Source organism: Zootoca vivipara, chromosome 4 (assembly GCF_965207765.1).
Source record: "Zootoca vivipara chromosome 4, rZooViv2.hap1.1, whole genome shotgun sequence".
Classification (NCBI taxonomy): Eukaryota; Metazoa; Chordata; class Lepidosauria; order Squamata; family Lacertidae; genus Zootoca; species Zootoca vivipara.
Genome location: NC_142587.1, coordinates 51,037,329 through 51,064,338, shown reverse-complemented (window position 1 = coordinate 51,064,338; position 27,010 = coordinate 51,037,329). Strand labels below are relative to the sequence as shown.

The 27,010-nt window shown below is 46.5% G+C and overlaps 1 protein-coding gene across 1 annotated transcript in view; it reads left to right on the top strand.

The window, feature by feature from the left end:
* Positions 1-23,072: 23,072 nt before the first annotated feature.
* SIM2 (SIM bHLH transcription factor 2) overlaps positions 23,073-27,010 on the top strand; it is a 54,303-nt gene continuing 50,365 nt past the window's right edge. The window contains exon 1 of the mRNA XM_035116471.3: positions 23,073-23,650. Coding sequence (XP_034972362.1) covers positions 23,476-23,650 — 175 coding nt within the window. The 5' untranslated portion in view covers positions 23,073-23,475. The remainder of the gene's footprint in view (positions 23,651-27,010) is intronic.

The window sequence follows — 27,010 nt, the reverse complement described above, 5'->3', positions numbered from 1 at the left end:
AGAAAGCTAGTTAAGTAGGCACACTTCCTGTGTTGTGTATTAGACGCTGTAATCCTAACCAATTCAACAAGTGTGAATGAAGTCAGGCAAACTTCCTTGTGAGGTGACCGCCTGGGAGTATTAACCATTACAAGTTCAAAACATCAAAGGAAATAGGTGTTAGAATACAAATGAATGGAGCTCTCCCTCCCTCTGTAGATAAAGAGGGCTTGGTTTAGGAAAGGGGCTGCAGAGAGGCTGCAGAGAAAGGATGCTGATGCTTCTACTGTGGAATAAGCTGGTATGTTTTGGGCTGCTGCTGCTGTGAGCACCTCCACAAGTAGACTCAGGTTGTATATATGTGTGAATAAGCCATTTTCATAAAGACTCTGTAGTGTCAATTGTTTCTCATTCCCAAAGGAAACACAAACCCTGGTTAAGTGTCAAAAGCCCTGAAATCTCATGCACCACTCCACAGAGATTGGGGTGACCTTTAACAATTTTGTATTCTAGCAGAAGAAAGCTAAGACACTTGTGTTGTTATTCTCTCAGCTTATCTCTCGGCTTTCCAATCATACCTATTATTGCTTGGATAACAATCCAATTCATTGATAGAGAATCTAGGCAGTTCAAATTAGTTACAGCTGCTATCTAGCAGCCGCAGCAACTCTACCTTATCAAATGCTTTCTGTTTGCTCACTATGTAATTTTAAAATTACTGTAACAGTTTAGCAGGGTGGTTGGAAACTTAATAGTTATTCAGTATAAGTTTGCCCAGCATGCAGAAGGCTAGTATTAAGAATGGCACAAAACCCCTATATCCAAAAATTATAAATAAGGACTGCAATTTACTCTTTTCCTACACAGAAAATATGATTTTCCTCTAAAGCACTTCTATTTACTTAAATGCACGAAACCCTTACTTAAATTACCACTCGTACATGCAACAGAATATACACATGTGTACTCAGTGTGCATAGCAATCAACACATTAGTTTCATATTTTTTCTTAGATGAGAATTTCAATTAGATCTTGCCTTATGACTTTCAGGAAATTAAATTAATTAATATGGGGTCATCATGCAAGCTGTTGAGCAAGCTCTATAGCATGAAATGTAACTTTATGCTTTAGTTTAGAGCAGGCATCCCCAAACTTCGGCCCTCCAGATGTTTTGGACTACAATTCCCATCTTCCCCAACCACTGGTCCTGTTAGCTAGGGATCATGGGAGTTTTAGGCCAAAACATCTGGAGGGCCGCAGTTTGGGGATGCCTGGTTTAGAGAGACATTGCAGACAGATGTTTAAGATTAGGATACCAAGCTGTAAAGCTTCTGAGCAAGATCCAGATTCTATTCAGGTCAACATCTAGATCCTTAACAATTTCCAACAGCCCAAAATTGCAATAAGAGGCATCAGCTAAATAATGCGAGATGCTACAGGTTTGGTCATGAATATCACAGTACAATTCCAAAACAAAACACTGTGTGGCCTATTTCAACCTTACGGCCCTGATTCAAAAACCAGTGGTACCATTCTCATGGTTTTGAAATCCACATGCAAAGACAGCCTATTTGTATAGAAGGGTTTTCATAGTAAAAAAAAAACCACTTCCATACATGAAAGGCTTCTAATTTTTTACTTCTGCATTTATTAATTACCTTTTCAGTCTCCCTGTATATGTGGCCTCCCCCTATGCATTTTATCTTCAAAACAACCCTGTAAGGTAACCCTGTGACTAGCCCCAAAGTCATCAAATGAGTTTCATGGCTGGGTTGAACCCATCTTTCCACAGTCCTAGTCCAACATTGTCCACTAGTCTACTACACCATACTAGCTCTACTAAATGGGCTGCAAGAGCATTTGCCATGATTACTTTCCATCCCTGCTAAGTGCCAGTGATAGCACTGTCAAGAGCATAACTCTGTAGCATCGCCCCACTGCACCACCAATCCTGCTTCCAAGTAAACATGCTTAGAATTTATCTTTCTCAGATGGAAAGAATGTTTTTTACAGGAGCTTTTCACTCCTTTCAGGATATTTCAGTCTCTGTTTCAGCCCTAAAGAGTATAAGCAAATCAGTTGAATTCAGGGGGTGGGGGTGCTATCCCAGGATGATGGAAAAATCCTGGGATGTCCCTCTTATTCATATGTAACTGACAATACAATAAAACAGGACTTTTCATCACAAACCTCCTTGCCATATACAGTATTACTAACCTAGTAAGTTGAGCTTCATGAAAAATACACATGAAATCTATAACTAATGTCTAGCTTTGCATCTTGTTCTGTTCCAATGATGAATGGAATCTTTATATGTTTTTACATACTCAAATAACATATAGCTGGGGGGGATAATGACTTTCTGTGCTTCATAGCCTTTTTTTGAGATGGGTGATTGACAGCTTCCCAGGTTAAAATATTTGTCTACAGTGTAGTTGCAAAGTTTGTCTGCAATCACAGAGACCATGACTTGTCAAATTTTCTTTACAGTGTTATAGAGAGTAACTCATTAAAATGCAAATGGCTTCTGTCAGGATTTATTGATCCTGATGTCAGCTACCCCCTAAAACAATAAAATGGTTGGTTTTTATGTTATCTTTGGACCAGAACAAATGAGGAGTGTTCAAAAATAATCACCTTCTAAACAATGCTGAATAATGACAAGGGATCTCAAGGTGTAAAGGAATAAATTGCATTGCACTTGCAGAATATCAATTTACTCCAATAACAAAAGTAAATATAAAAAGGGAAATTGTGAAAAAGATGGAATGTGGGGTTATTCGGGGGGGGGGCGTTGCTTTTGTTTTACATGTTTCATCTTTTGTCAACAGTTCAACAGTCACTATCCATCTGAAGAGGGAGCCAGTTAAACTGTTTCTCTAAGTGACCTTGGTTGTATTTGAATATGAATACAGCTTTTATTTTTAAAATGTATATCCCACCTTCTCCCAAACTGTGGCATCAATGCAGCCAGCAACAAATTCCAGACAGGTTAGCTAGGAGTACAGGAGGAAACAGGAAGAGATACAGGCACAGTGGCATAAGCAAGAAAGGGCAAGGGCATGGTAGTATACTGGGAACAGGCAGGGGCAGACTAAGGAATGGAGTCACAAACTGTAGATGTGGCTGATCTGTTGTATAAAATTATATAAACTGGTGTGCAGGTGGGAAACGAAAGTGATATAGCAACAGGAGAGTGTAGAGATAAGAAAGAAGACAATCCATAAAGCTAATTGGGGCCGTTCAAGGTCCACGGTTTTCTAAAGAGCTGGAGTGGCTCCCAGAATGTCTGTGGTTCACTTCTGACTTATAACCCTAACAGCAACATGTCTGAAGAGCTGCCTTTGAACAGATATCATGTGCTTTAAAGTATCGGGCTGCGGTATATCTCAAAGGAGCATGTGTTGCCAAGTATGGCTCCTGTCAAGCATACATTTAGAGATCAATCCTATACACAAGAAGCTGGCATAAAGCAAGCCAGCATAAAGTTGTAGCAGATCCAAGCCCCATTCAGGAGCAAGGCCCAAGCCTATCAGAGGGAAACAAGCCTTTAAAACAGGCATCCCCAAACTCAGCCCTCCAGATGTTTTGGGACTACAGCTCCCATCATCATCCCTAGTAAACAGGGCCAGTGGTCAGGGATTATGGGAATTGTAGTCCCAAAACATCTGAAGGGCCGAGGGGTGTGTGTGCCTGCTTTAAAACTTATACTGCCCTTTCCCCCAGGCCATGTGAATGAGCTGAACAGAGCTAGGATTGCCCCCTCTCCCCAGTCCTTCCGAACTACGCCCCCAGAATACCTCTTTTGGGAACTTATACTGACTTTATCTTAGCGAGCTGCAGCTCACCTGGCTGAGCCCTGGCTGGCATATCTTCAGCCAAGCCAGAGTTGGGGTCTTAACACCAGGCTGAGCCCAGCTGAACCAAGCTTGTTCATTCATTCAGAGATCTGCTGCATCCTAAAGTGCTCACCCGGGCAAATCTTGCTATAGGATTGCCCCCATAATCATTCACGCTATCTAGTGATAACTAACCATCTAAGAGAAATAAACACTACAGTAATGTCAAAATGCCTTTAGCCTGTCTTGTCAAAGAGCCCATTGAAATCTACTGTAACTCCGTTCTCTGTATTATTAATCTTATTCTCATTCACAGCGTAGCCATAATGGATCTCTCAAATGACTGCTTTGAATGACTATTAAAACAGTATGTCTTTGTGTACAGAATGTAAAAATAAACTGCATCGTATATATATTTAGCATATATCTCAGAAGGTCGTGATACACATTTTGAACTTACTATGGAAATCAGACATAGAGACAACACTGAGTTCAGACGCAGGCAATTACTCTGATTCTGTCAAACAATATATGATGTAATTATATTAATGATCTAATGCTGTGTGTATATTTATGACAGTAAAAGGAGCAATAGACATTTTTATTTTTATTTTAAAGGCATTCACATTCCTAAGAAGCAACCATGAAAATGCTACATTCTATTCCAAATACTTTGTTTAGGCTTCAATGCACTCTTTGATACCCAGTTTGGCATGTTTAATTGTCCACAGCATATTATTAAATTAATAAAGCCTAGGGAAGAGTGAATCTGTAAGTTTTGGTTTCTCTCAGTTTCTCGTTTTTCTAATCTCAAGTTCAGTTCTCCACATTTCCACATCAATTTACTTTAAAAAAAAAGTCATCATGGGAATTCAGCATTTTAGCACAAATTTCTCCTAATATACAGATATTTATATGTAGTTCTGCCTGTTGTACACATTTTTAAAATAAATTTCCCCAATAGAATACACTTTTCTATGTCATTCTCACTAATATATACTTTTTAGGCACACTATGCATTTCTATATACATTACATGGCTGCAGAATTGCATATTGTTACAGGAAGTGCAAATTAGGTAGGTTCATCTTTAAATATGAACTGAATCAATTTTATCCCCGTACTAAGATGTTAAAGAAGATATTGGGGAAAACAGATATATACCCCTGCCTTAAACCTCATATGTGATGATGGACAATTTATATATATTTGGACCTCATCTGAGCAAATTCTTTGTTCGGTTGGAGTTCTTACATAATACAGGCATGGTTCTGAACTTGAATTTCACTTGCATTGAATGTTGATTCTCACACTGTCGCTAATTCTAAGCTGTTATATATAGCAAAAAAGGAATCAGCTTTAAACCACATAGTTCAGTATTGCCTACTGACTGGCGGCAGCTCTCCAGGGTTCCAGATGGGGACATTCCTAGCACTAGTCTGAAAAATATATTCTCCTGCGCTCCATAAGAGATTAAGGGCTGGCTTGATTTTGAATAGGACACTATGCTCAGCCATTTCTACCTCGGAGGGAAGCAGATATTACACTCCATTCCCAAAAACAACATCTCTGTTAAGCAGCCCAGGGGAAAGAGCAATAAGCTGCTGGATCTCCCAGTACTAACTTTTTATTGAACTATCAAGTGCAGCCCATTCCACAGTAGGGGCATTTTCAGCAATGAAGTGCCACAGCATCTGCATCCAAAGTGCCTTATTTTTAGGTTGAGCTATAAATATAGAAAGTACTGGTAGATGGATTATAGACGTTATGGGTGCTATTAGAGAACGTTTGCCATGCTGTCCAACACTGCCTGGCATGTTCCTGGCATGATAAACTCCTTGCTTAGAAATCATACTGATTTCAACAGGAATCCCTTCTACCTGATGATTATGGCCCCATCTGCACAGTATATTTTAAACAGGCACCATACCACTTTAAACTGTCAAGGCCACTATTCCCTTCGCAGAGCTAACATTCTCAGATTGCTTTAATCATCCATTCCTCTTCCTAGAGAACTCTGGGAATTGTAGCTCTGTGAGGGGGGAAGGGCTCTCTTAACAAGCTGCATTTCCCAGGATGCTTTGGGGGAAGCCACAACTATTTAAAGTGGTATGGTGCTGGTTTAAATGTATAGGCCTTACGGTGGATGCAAGCGATTACTATTTTTACACATGGAACGGAGCAGAGCACAAAATATCTATGGAAGATCAGCCTTGTTAATCCCTGTTTTGTGAAAGAATATTTGGCTTTTTTATCCTACTTCCTCACTTAATTTTTTATAGCATCGAAGAAAGACAGACCAACTATTTCAGAGAAGCCGATTGGTTTAGGTTACCAGCTATCCCATGCAGAGTAGCAAGTGATATTTTTTTAATGTATGACAGGTTACATTCTTTCATAATGCTACAGTAATTGAATACACATGAAACTCCGGTGCACTGTGTGACCTTGAAGTGTGCCACACACATGGGAGCAGAAAAGTTCAATTAACGTGTCACCGCTACTAATAATGGCTATTAGTGAGAACCACCAGCCAGTTGCCACACAAAAGGAAACAGTAATCCCAGTATTTAGACAGATAATAGCATGCAGTAAACACCATGGAACCATTGTTTACATGAGACTGTTCTAGATCAAGAGGTAAATTGTGCTCCCTTAGGAAGTCGTGATTTTTTTAAAAAAAAAATTAAATGACTGCATACAATTCTCTCTCTCTCTGAATTGTTGAATCATAAATGGCCTAGTACATTCTTTGTACTCAGGCTACTATGAATGAATGTGTACCATTTGTATTATGATTTATTAATAGGATCACATATTTCTACAATTTTAAGAAAATGCAAGAAACTGTTTGAAGAAAAGAAAGGTTTTCATTTCGATCCCATAGGAACACTTAAAGTACTTTATACTGTACTGATTCAGACTATTGGTCCATCCAGCCCCAATTGTTGACACTGGCAGGCAGCAGCTGTTCCTTTCAGGAAAGTGTGTCTTCTAGCCCTACCTGGAGATGCTGGCAACTGGACCTGAGACCAGCCAGATAAGAAGCAAGAGTCAAGGGTTAGGTGGTCAACTGCACTTCTTCAAGCAACTTGTCTACAATCCTCAGGCTCCAATAACTGAGACAAATCCAGTATACATGGAACAGATGGTACTCCAGACACACACACCCTGGACTTGCTCAACTTGTAGCAGCCAATTCTGAATCTGAGTGATTTTGTCCCTAAAGTGCCTCACCAAGTTATCACAGCAGGCCACTTGGAAAAGCTGGGCTTGACAGCTACCGGTTCTTCATATACTGAAACAGCCCTCATGGTTCCCCATAGAGACCATGAACCACTAAGCTGGCCTGTTTGAGGCAGCCTCGGCATGGATATTGAAGTCCTGCAACACCAGCAGGAAATGGTTGTCCAACAAAGCATCCAAAATTACCCCTGCAAGTTTGGTTAGGGAGGTTGTAGCACAACAGTGTGGAGGGTACATTAACAATATCCCAATATCCCAATCTGTTCCTCTGGCATTTATCAACATAAACAGGCCACAGGGCAGCTGTCTGGCACCCCCAGATTCTGAAATACAGCAGGCAAAGCAGAGGGGGCAAGGGCTTTGATGCAACAAGCCCTTCTCCCTCCCTTCTATACCTTCACCCTCTTCCATATCGCCCCCTACCTACTATCATAGGGATGGCAACCTCACTCCCATCCCATCTACCCACCCCTGTTGACCCAAGGCTGTATACATAATTTCCCTGATCCACTGCTAGGTACCATAAATTACAAACATACAGCAGAGGATAGCGTCAGGGGGCATTAGCTAGGCAACACAAATAAAAATATCAGACATGACACACCCCAGATTTTGTAAGGTGTTTTACAGTGTGCTTTGGATACAGACATTGAAAACATTTAATCAGGATGTTAGGGCAACCTCTAAGAGGGTGTTCCAAGGCTGACATGCATTTAATTCCTTATTAATGCACTTGAAAACATGGCAAATCAAGCTATGGTCGTGTATCAACAACAGTTTAAATCCATCATTTCTAAATCATGAATAAAGAAGTCATGAAGTTTGCCTTTATTTAAATGACTTCCAGAGTTCCTATGACAACCATTGTATAAAGCCTCATGACGGCCATAAATTGAGAAAGAAAAAGCTTGTATTAAAACTTCTGTATTCCTTAAAGATCTATTATTCATTCCCACTAGATTAGTCACAGTGCGCATTCAAGGTAAGAGTAAAAGAAACACAAATAAAAAAGCTTGCTTAAGTCACTGAACAGCACTTAGAAGAATACTTACATTGACTTTCAAAGTGTTCAAAGGTTTTCAGACAAATGGAACAAAAATACTCTAGTGTGTGCTTTTTCAAAGTAGGTTTTTCCTATTTCTTGAGCCTGGAAATTTCCTCCCTGTGATTAATATATTGCCTCCCCTTCTCCCAAGAAAGGTTTTCAACTTTTAAACTATCTACTCCTGCTAAAATGTGTGTGTGTACCATTGTATCCTGAACAAGCCAGGGCTAATGTTTGCTCATGATAATTATTATTAATGTCCCATTTTGTAATGCTTTCAGAATATTCATCACGCACCAGGGCCTAACGGAAACAATCAAGTTTGGCCCAAGCAAAATAGTATGACTTTGATTTCAGTGCTGAAATATAAAACTAGAATCAATTGGTGGATTTTGGCCTGAGAATGTAGCACTGAACATGTATGCTATTTGCACATAAGCTGGTGCTGGGGTTTTTTAAGTCATACTTTTGAATTAATTCATCAATGCTGACAACTGTTCTGGCGTGACTACATGGGTATCACACTCCATATAGAAATGCAAATAAACTGATTAGTCCACAATAAAGGTTCCCTTTATTTAACAACTAGCATTTTCTGGCCTCTGGCTTTAATAGTCTCCAACAAATATAAAAAAATGTTACATGTCTTGAGTGAGTGAGCACCCAGTCTTTATGTGGCAAAGCAGCGTGCCAGGAGAATATTTCCCATCTATGCTCCCTACAGCTTCTCAAGTAAAGGGTGGCTTTTACAAACTAGTCATACTGGCCATTTGAAAATTATCCTGCAGGCTGAATTTGATCAACACAGCAAAGAATTCCACGATGGCATACATAGCTGAGTGCAACTAAGGCTGTGTACATACTCCCATTTACTCGACGTCCAGGGCATTCACACAGCTGGTTTGGAAAGTTGTGTACACAGAACATGAGCCACCATCCATATCTATCCTGCATCTGCTGTGTTGTTTCTAGTGAAATACTGTGTTTCACTGCATTTCCCCACAAACCATCTTTGATCCAAATTGAACAAAAGAATGACCTGGCTGTGTTTTAAGCTAGCAATGTGCATATAGCTTAAAAATCTACGCGACTGTAAATCCACAGACTGTGACCCTGAAAGGCCCTTTGTGTGACCTTGGCCCCTTTAAAATACCCACTGTGTATGGTTGCCATAGCTGCCAAGTTTTCCCTTTTCTCGCGAGGAAGCCTATTCAGCATAATGGAAAATCCCTTTAAAAAAGGGATAACTTGGCAGCTATGATGGTTGCCACTGTACAGGTAGTGAGTCTTCTATATTTTAGTAGGACTCCTGTGCATATAATTGCATTATTGCTCAAAGCGAGCTAGGGCAGAGGAAGATTCAAAAAGTCACTTAGTTTAGAGGAAAAATAAAGATTGCTGTAAAGAAGTATCCAGCATGATTCATGGCACACAGGGTTGGAAATATCCAGACTGTGGGCCTAATGAAGCCTCCCCACTTTGCTCAAAAGACCACTCTGGCCAAGCCACACCCATCTGTCCTTCAACTCATGTCATATATAGCACCAGGTGAGTGGAAGCATGGCAGATCAGGTGTGATTGGGCCAGAGCAGGTTTGCAGACACCACTGATCAGCTGTCAGGACTGGCAAAGCACTGTGCTCACAGTATATAGTATAGTGACTATACTGTGACTAACACACAGCATGAATATTGATAGACATACAGTATATCATCACCATCATTTGCTTACATTGTATCCCCACTTTCTACCAAATAGCACTCATTACACCTATTGACAATTATGCAAATAACTTTAATATAATTCAATATAATTCAAAACAAAAGAAAAAAGCAGCTGATCATCCATACATTCAAACAAATAATCGTTTATAACCAAGCTCTCTCACACAAAATTACCTGTGTCAGTTTATGGGCCAAAGGCCTGTTTAAATAAAAATCTCTTTGTCGGCCAGCAGAAGGTCATCAAAGATAGTGCTAGCCAAGCCTCCCTTGGCAAGCAGTTCTAAAGCCTTGTATTAAATCTTTATATGACAACACTAAACAGGTTGACATCCACAATCACAGCCCAAAGGAAGTGCAAGCCAGATGCACTGTTAGCAGCGTGGGAATGAAACTTTATGTTTAGGGTACTACTAGAGGAACACCCCACGACTGCAAATCTGTGCTTTGGTTTAATATCAGCCTTCTGTCCATGTGCAGCAGATATTTGATGTGTCAAATGTATATGTGAATTGTATCTGCTTATATTGCTTTTCTCTTACGTGAGACAAGGTATGTTGAACTTTTTAACCACTTTTTAAGCCTGTATGAGAAGGAAGGGTCCTGGGGATAAAGGAGATGTATAAAATCACCAACGACATTGCTTTGGGTTCTGTGACATGAGTATTTTTAAATATTGTCTTGTTTTAGGGGGCAGCTACCCCCAGGCCCCCATGGGGGGTAATGATCTTTCATTCTTTTGCATAGCTTTTGTGTCAGTGTCGCATGGCTAGATATCTTTGAGACAAAATGCATTTCTCCGAAATGGCACTCCAACCAGGACCGTCTTTAGCAGAAGCAGCACCAGGGTGCAAATATCCGCCCAGCGCCCCCAAATTACCATGGATTTTGCATGCAATGGGGGGGCAAAGCTGCACACTGCCAGCCATCGGGTAGGGGGCAACTCTCCCCCATGCCGCTGCAGGAGAGCATTCCTGGCAGAGGCTTGGGAGGGAAGTTTCACCCCTCCCAAGCAGGGTCAGATCTAGGTAGAGTCCCGGTGGCGCGGGGTTCCAGGGCGCCGGGCCGGTAGGCAGGGCGCTGCATGGCGAAGCCGCGTGGAAGCCATGCTGCGCCCTGCGAGGGCGGGGCGCCGGAGCGATCTCCGCTCCTCAGCGCCAGGGCGACCGACCTGCTCGAGACTGCCCTGCTCCCAAGCCTCCATGGGAGGAGACCATGGCTTCCCTCCCAAGACTCCTTGGGAGAAGAGTGATCCCCACAGGGGCTTGGGAGGGAAGCTGCGCACTTACCAGCCAGATGGTTGGCGGGGCACAGCTTCCAGCCTAAGCCTCTACGAGGATCGCTCTCCTCCTGCAGAGGCTCGGAAGGCAAGCTGCATGCCCACCAGCCATATGGTTGGCGGGGCGCAGCTGACGGGCGTGCAGGGAAAAGGGAGGCCACCGGCAAAGCCGCACAGCTCCCCCACTCATTGGGGCGCCCCTGAGAGGCAGGCGCCCTGGCACAATGCACCACTAAGCCCTATGGGAAAGACGGCTCTGACTCCAACTTCCATCGCATGCAAAATGGCCATTGCTCCCTCTCATTGTCTTCTTCCAACATTTCTCTTCACCAGGCTGGAAAGTGCTGCAGATTCAGGTCTGCTGAAGCCCACAGAGATCAGTGAAGGCAGCCACACCTGCCTCTGAATATGACTGGGCTGTTATATCCACCATAGGTGAAGCAAGGTTAGGCAAGCATTACACAGTTTTATGGAGTTCCTTATTATCCCAGTGTAATAAAAGTGAGATAAAAAGAAGTAGTCAATTAATGCTACACTTCCAACTCCATCCCGATTCTGTTCAGAGATAGGTTGCCCCAGTAGGAAGGAAGAATGGTTTGCTTACCTGAAACTGATTGGCAATTTCCTGAGCATTATTGAGGTCGCACCTGTTGCCTCAGCCCCAGGAGTCATGACCTGATATTGGCCAAAGGAAGAGTTGGTGGGGAGGGCAAAGCTTGCCAGATTTGAACTGTAATCTACCTATGAAGTATGGATTTCAAATTAGTTACATGTGTGAAGGATTTCCCCAGAGACTCATGCAAAGAGTCAGCCCTCTATTTTTCTCTCTCATTCACTGAGGCCACATTAAGCAAACTAGCAGATAGTTGTGGATAAATGTCTTGCTCTCCTAAATGCATTTGGTGCCTCTGTGGCTTGATTGGAGGCAAATAAATAGACTTTTTATTTAAAAAAATGGCTTCCTACTACATTTAAAGTTTGCTTATAAAAAGATTTTCTCTAAATGCTGGAAAGCATAAATTGTGGCATCCTAGGACTGAAGGGAAGTATGCAGCCAGTTGGGAGCCTTCTGCTGTTTTCATTATGTTCCATGATTTATGTACGCTTTTAATCAAATTAGTGCAAATGAATGCATTGTGCATGACTTCCATGTGTAGCTGATCTTGTTTACCGAAAGGTACTTTTTATTTTTAAAAGTTAATTTCATTTATAAAAACAAATACAGAACAGTTATTGTCCAAAAAATTCTCGCAAGGAAATAGGAAGTTGCATGCTGCCATCTCTTGCATCCCTGTGCTAGTTCTTATTATATGCTGGCAGCAGAACATGCCGGGAATGTCCACAGCAACCTGTAATGATATCACAAATGTGATGCAGCACAAAAAACGCTGGGACCACGCCATCAACTTTTTCTCCACTGCCACTGGCTGGGAAGCACCTTGGCCTGGCCTTGAATCTGCCAAAGGCCCACTCAAGGCAACTGTGGCATTTTGAGAGTCCTGTTGCAGATGGCCTACCTGTGACCAAGGTGGCCTCCACATGGTTTCATGAGCTGCTTCTGCAGAGGGCAGGCACCATCTGCCAGCGTTAGTGGTAGAATCTGCACACCATTGATGGACTGTTGGGTTCCTGGAACAAAACTGCTTCTACAGGTTTCTACAGCAGCTGGTTTAGCACAAATGCTCTCAGTGAAGTCTCTGGTGCTGTCCATCTGGGTCGGTTTTTTTTTTATTCCTTCCTGCTTCCTCGTCGCAACCCGAAACGCACGAAGTCCTGCGATGGAAATACTGACGCAATAATTGGAAAGTTAAGTCGAGCGGCGTTTAGTTGATCTCAGCGGCCCCTTTCCTTTCCAGAAAGTTTGCGTGCCATCTCCTACTAATTCTGAGGGAAATGGCTTTTTTAAAAAACAGATTCGATCCAGGATTGTGGGCACAATTCAGCCACAGCTAAGCCCTAAGGCAGCCTGATCTCACGCAGTCTCCCTCGCCCGCTACACTGACTTCCAAGTCAATGGGAGAAATGGGAGCGTGGTCTTGATTCCCCTATTGAATTCAGTGGAGGGGAAGATGCGCGCATTTTTCAAGCTTGTATTTTTAAAATCAAAGTGGGCGGCTCAAAAAGTGGTCGATTGACGCAGCCATACATTGAAAGCACATCGCCACACACACACACCCAAGAATCCCGGGAACTGTAACTCACCCTCAAAATGCTCTAATTCTCTTAAACTACATTTCCTGGAATTATTTGAGGGGTGTGGAAGGGATGTGTGTATATATTATAGGCGCACAGCAACCCCAAATGGTACTTTTGCGATCAGCGCCTGAATTTCTAGGTTAGCTTCACTTTCCGTAATCGCTTTGGTGTCTTGAAGGAGATCTTTGTTTTTTTCTCATCGCAGAAAGCTGGAAAGGAATCCGGACCTGAAGTCGGGATGTGGCGGAAGATCCAGGGAAAGGGAAAAGCTGGGGAGCGGATGGGGGGGGGGCGAGGAGAGGGGCTCAGAAAAAGGGATGGTATAAAGAGCGTTTTCAGAATGGAAAGGGAGCACAAAAGCCGGTTCCTTAAGCCTTGTAAACCGGCCTCTCCTTGTTTGTGTAGGCTTTGCCCAAACATTGTTTCTGTAACATGGAGACATGGGTTCCCAAGCGAAAGAAAAGCCAGGAGTCGAGGAAAAGTAAACAGGCTCCGGCTTCCCGGACTTTGAAAGTCTTCGCGTTTCTTCGCATAAAACTATTGGGCCGGCTTTTTCCTTCTATTAACGTGTTAATGCGAAGGTCAGATCTTAGCTTACCCGGGTCAGGAGAGCTGGCAGGCAACTGGGGATCACGCTTCCACCGCCCCTTGATATTGTCGCGCTGCGGTGGGAGTCAGTTTTCCCGGCGGGCGTGGAGATAATAAACAAGCAGCAGCAGCTCCAAAGCAAAATTGCCATCTCAGGTCACCGTCCCAGCAGGCTCCCTTGGGGTGGGGTGGGGGACACCGCAACCCCCACCGAAGGTCCCGATTCTCTGCCTAGTTATTAGAGAAAGCGAAATGTTCCTGAGAGATGACTTCATTCAAGTCAGCAGAGTTCGCTGCCTTTGGCCTGGAATAGCCACAAATAAAGGGACGAGTTTCAAAGCACCCCCATGGGCTTTTAATGCCGGCTCCCGCTCCGGTTTGCTCAGAAGTCAGCCTCCTTGAGTTCAATGGGACGTTCCCAAGGAGGATCGCTTAGGGACGATGCCATTTCAAGCCATTGTATGTTTACTCGGAAGTAAGCCCATTGGGGCTGCCTCCAAGTTAAGTGCGCAGAGGACAAGAGGGAGGCTCTTAAGGGTTGTTGTGGTTGCTCTAACCTGGAAGTAGGTGCCACTAAAATGAAGGGGACTGAAATCACAACATATAGGATCATTCAAAGCTGCTTGAAATTGAGCGCCGTCGATTCCAGTGCATACTGTAAAACTGAGGGCACCATCGTAAGGACAAATTTACCCAAGTTTTCTTGCATTCAGCGCTGCTTAGACTTTCAAGTAAACCTGTGAAAGATCGCAGCTTCGGACCCGCTGAAATCACTCCCAGTCAGCGGTGCCAACTTGAATAAAATATTGGGGGAGGAGACCAGGTAAGCCGCGCATAATGGATCACAATACGGTGGGCGCGCGCGCCATTTGAATAGGAATCCCAACAACTTTGAGGGGTGGCAGCCCCCTCAAATATTTTATTGGCGAGGAAGCGAAGGGATCTCGGCCCCTAGGAGTTGGCTCCTATGCTCCCGGCCCTTTAGCCATTGCAGCAAACACGCTCCAAGCAGTTATGTTAAGGACCCAAGATCAATAGGAAAACTGTATCTTCTTCTAGAGAGTCAAGCACATTGAACTCAATGGGATTTATTTCTCAGGGGACATCTTTAGTTAGGATCCTCACCAAACGCACTTCCATCCTAAAGGCAAATAGGACTCTTATTGCATCTTCCAAATAATTCATGTCAACAGGACTTCCTACTAGTCTACTACGACGACCTTCCCTGCCGTTTGCGCCTCCCTAACTTGGAAGAAAATCCATTGAAAGCAAACGTTTCCAGGGCATTTCGCGCTATGGATGAAATATACAGGGTCCGACTGTGTAAGGCAGGGAAGAACAAACGCCTCTGTTTGGGACGTCGGAGCAAGGATCTCCAAGTCCGCCCGCAATTGACAAATTGCGAAGAAATGGACAGAGTTTTGTTCCCTGATTCCAGCGCAGCTGCTTCTCTACTCCGGGTCCCCAATCTTTAATAATTATTATCAAGTGGTGTTAGAGAATACTTTATGATACAGCAGCTCTTGTTCCATTTTATAGAGTTTGGGGACAGGACTTTATTACCCACCCACCCACCCACCCAAAAAGGAAAGCAAGCCCCGGCTCTAAACACAAAGAAGGAGAGCTGACTTTGGTGCGAGATTCAGTGTAAAGTTATGTTTTCTATCCTTTCCACGCGATTCCTCTTTATTCTCTCTCCCCAGGAAAAAAAATGTCTTTTTATTTAAGGGGGGGTGGCTTTTAAGTCCACCGAAGCAGGATGGGGACAGGAGGCACCAGCCTTTCGAAATGAGCTTCATCAGGAAAGGAGAAGGTGAAATATACCCTGCTAAGGAAAGCGCACAGGGACCGGCTTTGTTACGGCCGGAGACAGCCGCCCGCGTCTGCTAAAGAGATCAGGGTCCTCGTCTAGATGGGGAAGGAGGCGATCCGACTAGGAAAGGAAGCGAGGGAAGCAGCTGCTGTAAAATGGCGGCGAGGTCTGGGCGCATTTACGCGGAGCCCGCCGCTAATCTTTTCCGCGGGCCGCTAGATGAGCTTCTGGCGGGCCGGCGCTTTGACTGCTTCCGCCGCTGGCGCGCCACCGCCTGGGGTTTGCAGCAGGCAGGATGGAAGGACAAGGGTGAGGTGAGAGGGTCCGCCGCCCCCCCCCCCAACAGGAAATGGACCTTTGCTTTCCCAGTTAATTAGTTGGCTAACTTCAGCTGACGGAATGGAAGAAAAGGGCCGGTTGGAGAGGAATGAAAGAGCTCTGAGTAGGGAGACTTACTTGGAGTAAGCACGCGCGGGGTTCGGGTTGAGCCGGCGCTTTGTTAGGATCGGATTGTGTCCACTGTTTCTCTGGAGAGCCGCCTTTCCGCAAAACCGTTCTCCAGGCGGCCTACAACAACAACAAGAACAACTAACAATCTCTTTCACGGCCCCGATTCTCCCAGAGAACATCTCACTGAATCCAGTCTGAATTCTCGGGATTGGGGTAGTAGTAATCGATTTCGGCCTGATTTAGGCGCTTACCTCTCCCCAGAATGAACAGGCGCGCGCTCACCTCCCCAACCCTCGTTGTTTGACACCAAGAATAGTATTTGTATTAACTCGCCGATTAAAAGGGGTTTCTGCCTTCGATTTTACAAAGCGATAGACAAAGGGGTAGAGTTGGGTTAATGCCATTTATCTTCGCTTAGTGGCCAAACCTGCAAGCGAAGCGAATCAGAAGCGGACCCAGGGTTGCTCGATCGAGGAAGAAGCAAGTGGCCCGGATTCCAGCGATCCGGGCTCAAGTTCCTGCTGTCTTGGGAAGCCAAAGGCTGGCAGCAGTTTTGCATTTATTTTAAAATGCAAGCAAATGTAAGGTAAGTGACTTCGGACGATTCTTTCTGCACGGGGATGTGAGAAAGATTTGTCGGATAAGCATTGTGAAAAGCATCTGCGCCATGAAAACTTTACAATAGTAATATTCTGACGCATCACTACCAAAATACTCTGCTCCTCTATTTTCCGCCTTTCCCCGCCCCCCTTACCTTGTTTTCAGCCTGACTCTGTGGTCCTCGGGTAACTCCTACAAGTCTACCCATAACCCAGTTAAGGACACCCTCCCCCTTTAAAAACAAAACACAAAACAAAACAATAGTCTCTCATTTGCTTCGGGGGCACGAAGTGAGTCTGAATCGGAGAGCTCTGGTTTGGCTCCTCAGCCCAGTCAAGCAGGAACCATCGTTAATACTAAACTGTCGCTGTTTATTTTAGAAGAAGCTGATCTTTTATTACCGGGCCATTTAATTTATTTCTGTTTATCGTCCTAGGCAGCGATCTTGGACAAAAGCAGCCCCTTTCGGGCTAGAGTTTTGCTTAGAAAGGGGTCTCTTTAGGAGGGTCTGTTAATCTGTGACCCCCTCAGGAAATGTGGTGGTGGTGTTATTTTACAGGACTCCAAGCTGGGTGTAAGAGAAGCGCTTTCGACGCCTTCCTGAACCAGGATTGATCTCTCTCTGGCCCTCTCAAGTCACAGATTAAAAGATCCACCTCCGATTATGCAAAACCTATTTAAGCAATACTTAATGCAGAATGCGTCGTTTGTCAAACTCTTTCCTAAGAGCAAAGTACCCCTGTCCCGCTATTCGTGTCATGTTCAGCCGAGTTAGTCGGTTTTCCAAGACGACTGAACAGGCAATCTCACCACCGCGAAGTTGAAAGTTACAGGCGTAGAAAATACGTTTTTCGTGTCGGGGTGGGTGCAGCAAAATCAGACACTTTTAAGAGAGAGAAAACAATGTGTGGAACCGCCTGAGAACTTTTGCCAACGATCTGGAGCCGGCTTGGTTTCCAACCCATGGAGCATATTTTTGCAGAAAACTGGGACAAAGCGGTTTAAACCCAAATACTCCATCCCGACTAGTTCAGGAACAGATCTGTGATCCTGCCTGTGTCTACTCTGTGTCTACCATACAGTGGTACCTCGGCTAAGAACTTAATTCATTCTGGAGGTCCGTTCTTAACCTGAAATTGTTCTTAACCTGTGGTACTATTTCTGGGTTAGCGGAGTCTGTAACCCGAGGTAGCACTGTACAGTACACGGAAGCAGCACTTCTGTCTCCAGAGAGCGAAGCCCAAGCCTTAGCTATCCAGATTGTATTCTGTGGCTTTGGGGATTGTCAATATGACAGGGAACTTCCACGGCAAAGCTCAAAGGGGTTTAGGTGAAAGCAAGTCTCCTTGATTCCTGAGGAAGTCAACGGCCAACCAACTAAGTGATTTCAGAAAGTGGTTTAAGCGCAACACACACACACACTCACACACACTCATTTTCTTCCCAACTGCTGAGAGCAATTGTTTGGTAAGTCTTCACCACCCGGGATCCTAAACCCTCTAAATGGAGAATAAAGCCGGTTTAGTCCCATGTCATTAACTGTCACAAAAGCGCGACGCGTCACTCACTGTATGTGTGTTGGAGAGGGGGGAGGTGTCTAGTCTCGTAGTCGTTGATCTTACGTAATTTTGTGAGGAAGAAAGCCCTACTACTGTCAATAATACCAGCCCAGAAAAAGTAGTTAGCCTGCCTCAGCTCCTCGCATCGTAAGCAAGGAAATATATTAACAGCGCAACCCTACACGTGTCTACTCGGAAAGAAGCCTTGCTAAATTCATCGGAGCTGATAGGCTGCCATACTTACCGCCCCCCCCCAAGTACCTGGGAGTAAACCCACTGGATTCAATAGGGCTTACTTCTGAGTAGACGAAGTTAGGATTGAACTGCGAGTCACCTATTTGAAAGTGTTAGTAAATGCTCCTCATGTTCCGTAATATTCAAAAGAATTAAATAAGTGGCCCATAATGTATTAAATTGCTGGTGTTAATACGGTGTTTGCAGTCTTTTAAAAGCCTGTCCATCCTCTTCCCAGGGAGCGTCTTTAAGTCCCCATCCCTGCCTACTACGTAGATGTACAGTACCAGGAAGTCTGGTCTATTTCAATAGGCCTGCCTTCCAAGCGCAGGTGAGACCACGGCCCAGGCTGCGGAGGAATTGCCTCGAGCGGTGCCCGAAAAGCCTTTCTTGTGCGATTCTCGCCTAAAGGCGCAACGGAGCCCTTAGCAGAGGCTGGGTGTTGACAGAGCAGCTTTGCTGGGGAACAGCCCCCTCCGGGCCCTGAAAGTCAAAAGGGCGCAGCAGCGTGAGAGGGTTGGGAGGACAATCGGATTTCCCTGTGAGAGACGTTTCAGAAGCGAGCAGAGCCGCGCTTCCTCGGAAGCAAGCGTCATGGTGTTCACTTGCAATAAAATTTGCTTAGGGTAGGGCTGACAGAGTGTTGTGTGTGTGAGAGAGAGAGAGAGGGCGGGAGGGGGCCACGGGGAGCTTCGGAGGATGTAGATTTCCATCCGATTCCTCTGCAGGCTTCAGAAAACACCTCGGAATCCTCCTCGCTAAGGTCAGTGTGAGAGGCATGAATTCACAAAGGAGACGCATTGTCAGAGGACTTGGGTAAAGCAGCAGCAGCAGCGAGCTGATGGGAAGGAACCCAGAGCCGCAAACCACAGTCCTACTTACGCCAGGACAGTCCCGTTGAATTTAATCGGACTACTCAACAGCATATATACACTGTGCTACGTACACTAACACTGCTATATAGACAGTTTCTGCGCGTCTAAAAACGCCGAAGATACTCCATGCTTGCTCAGATGTAAGTTCCGTGGGGCTAACTGCTCCCTGTTAAGCTCTCTGTCTCTGTCCGTCTCTCGGTCAGGTAAAACGATGTGTAGGCTAAGTAGGCAGATTCGGGCGCAAGTACCTCCCTTCTTCGGAGCATCTTCGCTTGGAAAGAAGGTGCCCGCTTAGTACTGAATTCAGAGGGACTTGCTTCTAAGCAAGCACGTATAGGATCGAGCTGCACGCATTAATTCGCGCAGCTTACTTTCAAAGTGGTTAGCTCACGTGTTAGAGCGTGGTGCTGACAACACTCAGGACGTGGGTTCTATCCTCGTGCGGGCCAGCTACATATTCCTGCATTGCAGGGAGTTGGATTAAATGATCCTCGGGGTCTCTTCCAACTCTGTCATGATTCTATAATAGCATTTAGTCTTTAGGATCGAGCGGCAAAGAAAAGGAAGGCTATGGAATATAGCGACGCGATTGGGTTCCAAAGGAGAAGGGTTACTACAGCTCCCGCCACCCCCAACAATTCCCCCGCCAGCATAGGGAATTGTCGGGGATGGCGGGAGCTGTAGTAACCTTCTCCTTTGGAACCCAAAGAGTCCAAGAACATTGGGAGGGCCACAGGCTCCCCACCATCTGCCCTAAAGACTGTCAGTGGCTCGTGTCCATTGATTGCGTAAATGCCGGCCAGTTTGCCTCACTAGCAGATCCATCCTTTTGTGAGGTCAATCTCCAGATCGGAGAGTTTGGAGCCCCTAATCACCAGCACTCCCAGCCCTCCTCGCTACTCCCAGAGCCGCCAACAGCGTTGCTCGACGGCGGCCCCTCCACGCCGTCCCCTACAATCCCAAGGCGTGCCGGAGAGCTGCAGAGGACGGACAAGCGCGGTCCTCGCCAGCCGCCTGCCGCTGAGCAGTCCGTAGGTGGGATTAATTCCACCGCCGGCAGCGCAGTTAAAGTGGGTCGCTCTCATTTGTATAGTCAGCCCGGGAGGTGCGGGCCTAGTTGGGCTACACTTCGGGGCACATTGCCTGGCGCATGCGACTTTCCTGCAGGAAGTCACTTGGCCGCAGCAAGATAGGCTTGTAGGCGATGGAGATTATGGCCTTTTCAGACTTCCTCCTGGGTTGCACGTATGCACCCAAACGTCTCTCCCACTGCGTTCAGTGGAGCTTACTCCCGGGGAAGAGTGACTTCTGAGTAAGCTTGCATAGGACCCTGTATTGCTAGGGCAATCCAATGGAAGGAAATCCCACAGTGTTAAATGAAGCTTCCTCTCCAGTGAGTGTGTATAGGATTGCAGAAAATCCTATACAGTACAGTACTTCTGAGTTCTTAGAGTACAGCCCCCATCATACCCAAGGAAGCTTGGCTAACGGCCAGAGATGATGGGATTTGTGGTCCAACAACACACTGGGACCCAAGGTTGAGTTTAGGCCAAGTTACTGGATTCCCCCATTCCGCCTCACGAGTAGATCTGGGCCTCTACGTTAGTGCGTCTTAGAGCTACTGGGGACCCGCAAATCTAAACTCAGAAGAAAGCCCCACAGAGTTGCACGGGACCCTCAGAGACGTGTGTGCAGGATCGCGCATCCCTATGAACATTGGGAATAGGGTTGAGCCATCAACTAGGTCGACGGGGAGTTGAAGTCTGGTGACAGATGAGGGGATTGCATATATCCTTGGAAGAGGAGGACACAATTAACTAACAGCACAATCGTATGCTTGTCAACTCAGAAGCCAGCCTCATTGAGTTCAGTGGGGCAGAGAAGTGAGTCAAGGATGGGCGCCTAAGTAATGTTGATCCGCCCTTTCATAACATGCCTGGGAGCCAAGAGGGGATTTTACACCCCAAACCTTCTTCTTGCTCACTAGAGGGGAAATCCCACCGTTTTAATGGAATGTATTATTAATAACCCAGTCAGGATCCATTAACTAATATGGTTGCTCAGAAACCACTGAAGCCTCACTCCCAGTTTAATAGGTAACAAGCTTGGTCAGTTGAGTGGAAACTAGTGCAACTTAAGGACCTTTAACCGACCAAAGGAACCTTAACTTCCAGCGCGATCAGATCCTAAGCACGTATTCAGAAGTAAGCAAATTGCGGGGACCGCTGCTTTAGGTGGATTCTGGATCCGGCGGGGTTCAGAGGCCGGAATTTTTTATTTCAAAATGCCTAGATTCTGTCGAAAGCTGTAGGATCTTAAATAAGGCAAGGCCAAGGCGTTTGCTTGGAAAGACCTTCCACCGACTGCCTTCGAGATCCTTCCTTTGTGGATAGAGCTGAAATACAAGCGCATTCCTGGCCTCGGCAGGACGTCTGCACTTGGAACCGAGCAACTCCCTCGAAACCAGAGCCATTTGCACCAGGGTCGCGAGGGCGGGCGTCGAGGCTTGCGGGCCTGAGGGTCCCTCGCAGAGAGCGCCCTAGCGCAGCAAAAGACACTCGAGCTAAGCCAGCCCGAAGCGGGGCCTTCTTGGAAAGACCAGCCCTCGGAATCGAGGGGATCTACTTGCAAAGTAAACGCATATTTGAACGCAGGAGGGAGGGCTGGGGGGCTGTCAGAAGGTTTATGTTTTGAAATTGAGGCGCTTGTGCAAGGAGCAGGCTGTCTGCAAAACGAGAGAAAGAGAGAGAGGTTTATTTATTTATTTGTGTGAGAGAGAGCGCGCGCTTTGCTTCAGGATACAAGAGTGGAAATAGGAACGCTCCATTGGAAAAGAGACCCTGCCTGCCTGCCCCCCTCCGCCGCGTCCAGTTAGTCACCTCCTTCCGCTCGCACGCACCCGGCGCGCGCGCTCTCCTAGTCCCTCCAATTCGAGTGTTAATTGGGCCTGTATTTGGCTGGTTTGGACCGCGCTGCCGCTGCCCTGAGCAGACGACGCAGACGTCACTGGGCGCGCTTTTCCCCTCCCCTCCGGCGGCTCTCAGCCTTCGCCTCGCCGGGAACTGACGAGCCCACTTCAGAGCTTCTCTCTAGCCCGGCTGCTGCCCGGAGTAGAGCAGCGGCGCCCGGCGAGAGCTCTGCAGCGCAGCCGCTCTCCACTAGCCCGACCAAGCGACGGGAAGCGTTCTCTTCGCTCCGGTGGCAGTGAAGAGACTCCGAGCAGGGAAGAGAGCCACCTCAGGGGAGGGGGACATTTCACTCTCTCTTTCTGGCGGGAAAGAAAGAAAGAAAAAAGATCCCCTCGGGCTTGTTGGCGCGCCAAGTGCCCGAGCGGCAGCTCTGCGTCGCCCACCGCTCGCTGCTGCCTTGAGGGGGCGGGTCGGGCGGGAGAGAGCGGCGTCTCCACACGCTCTGTGACAACTCCGGGCTCTCTCTGAGGGAAACGGATCCCCGCGGAGCCCTTCCTTCGGGAGCCAGCCGAGCCGCTCTCCTTCCCGGCCGTGGGGCGCGGAGGGGGCTGGGGCGCGTGTGACGCACAAGGCAGACCAGTTTGGCCCGGAGGGGGGTCTAAAATAAACACAGCAAGAACACACGTGTTAAGGGGGGCGGGGAGAGAGGCGGAGGGAAAGGAGCGAGCGATTCGTCCCCGCCTGCCTTCCGGGCGAGCGAGCTAGTGAGTCTCGATTCAGGGGAGACGCCACCAAGCCGAGGTTCCCCGCCCGGGTGGCCGCCTGCTTCTCTCTGACCTTCATTCGAAGGCTGCGCTGAGGCGAGGGAGACCATTAAGCGCAGAGAGACATAGAAACGCCGACCTTCGTTCTTGGAGACTGACGGCCATCTCGCCAGCCTGCTTTAAAAGAGAGAGAGAGAAGAGGCAATCAGGCGCCGCCACCTCACGCTCCTCCACGTCTGGGCTCGGCGGCTGGTGCTGCCCGCCGCCGTCGGAAGGCCCAGGCGAAGTCCCTGCTCGCGGCCCGCCTGCAGCAGCCTCGCGGGCCCGAGACTATGCCAGTGCCCGCCTCGCGTCCGCCTCGCCACACTTGCCGCTGCGATGAAGGAGAAGTCCAAGAACGCCGCCAAGACGCGCCGCGAGAAGGAGAACGGCGAGTTCTACGAGCTAGCCAAGCTACTGCCTCTGCCGTCGGCGATCACGTCGCAGCTCGACAAGGCGTCCATCATCCGCCTCACCACCAGCTACCTCAAGATGAGAGCCGTCTTCCCCGAAGGTGAGTCAGTCCCGAGGCGAGGGGGATTCGCCTCTGCCCCTTCAGATCGCGAGGGTCGAGGAAAGTGGGCGGTTGGCAGGGGGGCAGGTCAGGGATGCAACTGAGAAATTTAGGACCCTGGAGTTAGTGGTTTTCCGCCTCCTTAGAGGGGCACTGCATTCAGTTTCAAAGGTGGATCAACTAACCCTACTGGGGTTAATTCTGTCGAGGGGGTTGGGATCCTGGACGTGCTCCCTAAAATCCTGGCCTGGAGGCACCAGTTGGCTTTTAGGAGGACCCGAAAGAGAACCACGGGCTAAATGGATCTTTGGGACCGATCCAGGGACTTCTTAGGGTCCTACTCGATTGTCAGCGGAGACTGTCGTGAGCTCTCTGGGTTTGCCTTGGAGAGGCTGGCGTTTAGTTCTCTGCACACAGCTAGAAAGATACTCAGAGCTCGATTTACAACGTTTTGGGTGGCCGCTCTCTGACACCACCAGCTGAATACCTTGTTCAGCCCTACGGACGCCAAGGCAGACGCGGATCGCCCCCCACCCCACCCCACCCCACCCCACCCCACTCTCCCTTGTTCCTATGCTCGTTAGATGCAGTGAAGCCCTTTGATTTTGGGAGCGATTTCCGTGACTTTTTGTAGGACTGCTCTGGAGTTTCAAAAATTGTAGATTGTGGCCCAAGAACCCGAAACGGCATTTCTTCAGAATAACTTCAGTGGCCTTTTGCTTAACGAAACGTGTTTAACATCGGACCGAGAGTTCTTTAATACCAGACACGGAAGCCTGAGTGCAGAAATAAAAGGTATTTACAGGAATCTGCAACGCGTTTAATGCTGGAGTAGTGCTGCTGAAGTCAAGAGACTTGCAGGAGAGAGATGGCCATCGCAGCCGGACAGTGAAGCACTTTCCACCTTTAGAAATACAAATCCTTCCGATGTCACATGTACTGCATCTGATAGGGCTTCTGTGGGAGTATGACAAGACAGGGTTGGTCAGTCAATTGTCAGACAATTCACCATAAAAGCACAGCAAAATAAACCCTTTAACTAAACTTTGCTAGCAATATTTAGAAGAAAGAGGGGGGAGATGTGTGTAACGTTCCAGAAAAAGAGAAAACCCGTGTTTTAGCCATGACTGCTGGGGTTTCCGCCAACAGTCAATGGTTTGCCAGACTCAGGGAAGAAAAAGAAAACTTTGGAAGATTACATTTTGTATCTCACGGTCTGGGGGGGCGGGGGAGTGTCAGGTTTTCCAAGATCAAAGGCCTACCAACACTACAGATTTGCTCGCTTGTTGCCTGAACCGCATATACCGTCCGGAAAATCGTTCAGGTGAAAAATAGACAACAGTCCTGCTCTCCGTATCTTTAACTAGCAAAACAAGCTGAATTGAGTAGATAAAGGACTCGACAGCCCGAGGGCGATAGAGTGGGGAGGAGCTGGAAAGTAAACTTACTCTCTCCAACCTGAGGCATAATCACAATTTTTCTTTACTTTACGGGTCTTATGAAGCAATGGCGCTTACTCCTAAGTAAATGTGCTGAGGATCTAAATGAACAGATGCAAGAGAAAATGATTGAGCACGGCAATCTATGCATGCCTATGTGTGAGATTGCAGCCAGAACAACTTTATTTGAAAGTTAAGGCGGAATGATTTAATTTAAGCTTTCTTATACTGTAATATAGATCAGCTTAATTGGAGGTTCAGAGAGTCGCAAACGATCTCAAGCCCCCTCTCGCAAAGCCAGCACCCTAAACCCATTTAGACTCAGACGGTCCCAGTTCAACTCGGGGTGTCTCCAGGTATGGATTTTTGCAGCCTTGGAAAAGTGCTCCCAGTTAGAATATTGTGTTACATGGTCTGACTCAGTAGCAAGTTGAGTTGTGGACGCTTAAAAAATAATAGTAAAGTCGATTGATTGCAAACTAAATAGGCGCAAGGTCTGCTATTCTAGGATATCTACTTTAAAATGCGCCCTACTGGAATTAGAGAGGCCCATGTGGTGAGATCAGTGGCAATTCCAAAAGTGTAAAATTAGCTAGCAATATAACTGGACTTGCAGTACGAGCTGAAAAGCTGAGATTCGGCCCAGGAAGCCCGCTGGGTCTCCCTCGCTGGGTTGCCTATATTTGTGGTGTAAATAAACTCTCCACCGCAGTTTATCCGCAATGGTGTGCATTTCGGCGGTTTCCCTTTTTGCGCAGCCGCCTGCAGGGCTGCGCTTTCGGCGGAAACCCCTCCTCAGCGCCAGCCTTGAAATTGACAGGAGTCGCAGGGAGATTTGCGTCTTAGCCTCCGCTGTAAACAAGCGCTCAGCCGGCTTGGGTGGTGGGCAGCGCCAGCCGGGAATCGAGCTGACGGCAGGAGATATAATTAGTTCCATCCAGCGCCGCAGACAGCTGCTCAAAGCAGCCTCTCTGCTCTGATAAGCCCCGCTCACTGCTTAAAAAATAATGTTCATTCTCCTTTACAAACAAAGAGACACACACAGATAGATGACTTACCCACCTCTTTCCCTCTGGAGGCAGGGTTGCGTCAGATTAAATGTATTGTCCTTGCGTTTTCTTCCCCTAAAATCCTAAACCCTAAAATAAAATGCACCTGCCATTTGGTGGAGATTGCCTTGTGGCTTGGCTTACTCGCTTGAGTCTTCTAACTTCCGCATTTCGTAGGACCATTTCCTCCAGAGATGGGAAAACAGACTTCTTTTGTAATCCTTTCATTTTTCGTTTTATGGTTAACAATCGCTAGGTCAGAAAGAAAGTCACCGTTACATCTGAGCCGTTCTAATTTTGATAGCAGAAATATGTCCTGCCTTCGAAGAAACGATCTAGTTAAGAGTGGTTTGAGACAGTGTTTTTTTTTTCTTCTTTATATCTCTCTCCTTAAGGCCGAAACCCTACGCATACTTAATAAAAGTACAGTTCTATGAAAGTTGCCGAAAGTAAATGGCATTGAGTTAAATGGAACTTACTCCCGTGGAAGTATGTCTAGGATTCTATGCACAATTAGGAGTATGTGCCATCGAAGTCAAAGGTACTTACTTCTGAGTAGGCAGGTATAGGATTGCACTGATGATCACACTGAAATCAAGTTGATGTGCTTGAGGCTGGTATTCTATCAATGTTGATTATTATCTAAGCAGTGAACATGGTGTATTACACACTAACAAATAGTTCCCTGCCCCAGGAAGCTTACAGTATAAATTGTTGTCCTATTTCTATCCTAATCCTTTAAAAAGCTTATATTGAAACCAGTTGGATTTACCTTTTCACTCCTGCTTGCGGGCAACTCTGGCCTGAATGAGGAGGCCTATGGAGGACCTCTTTTAATGTGCTCTTACTGCATCTGTTGCCTGGAAAGGCGA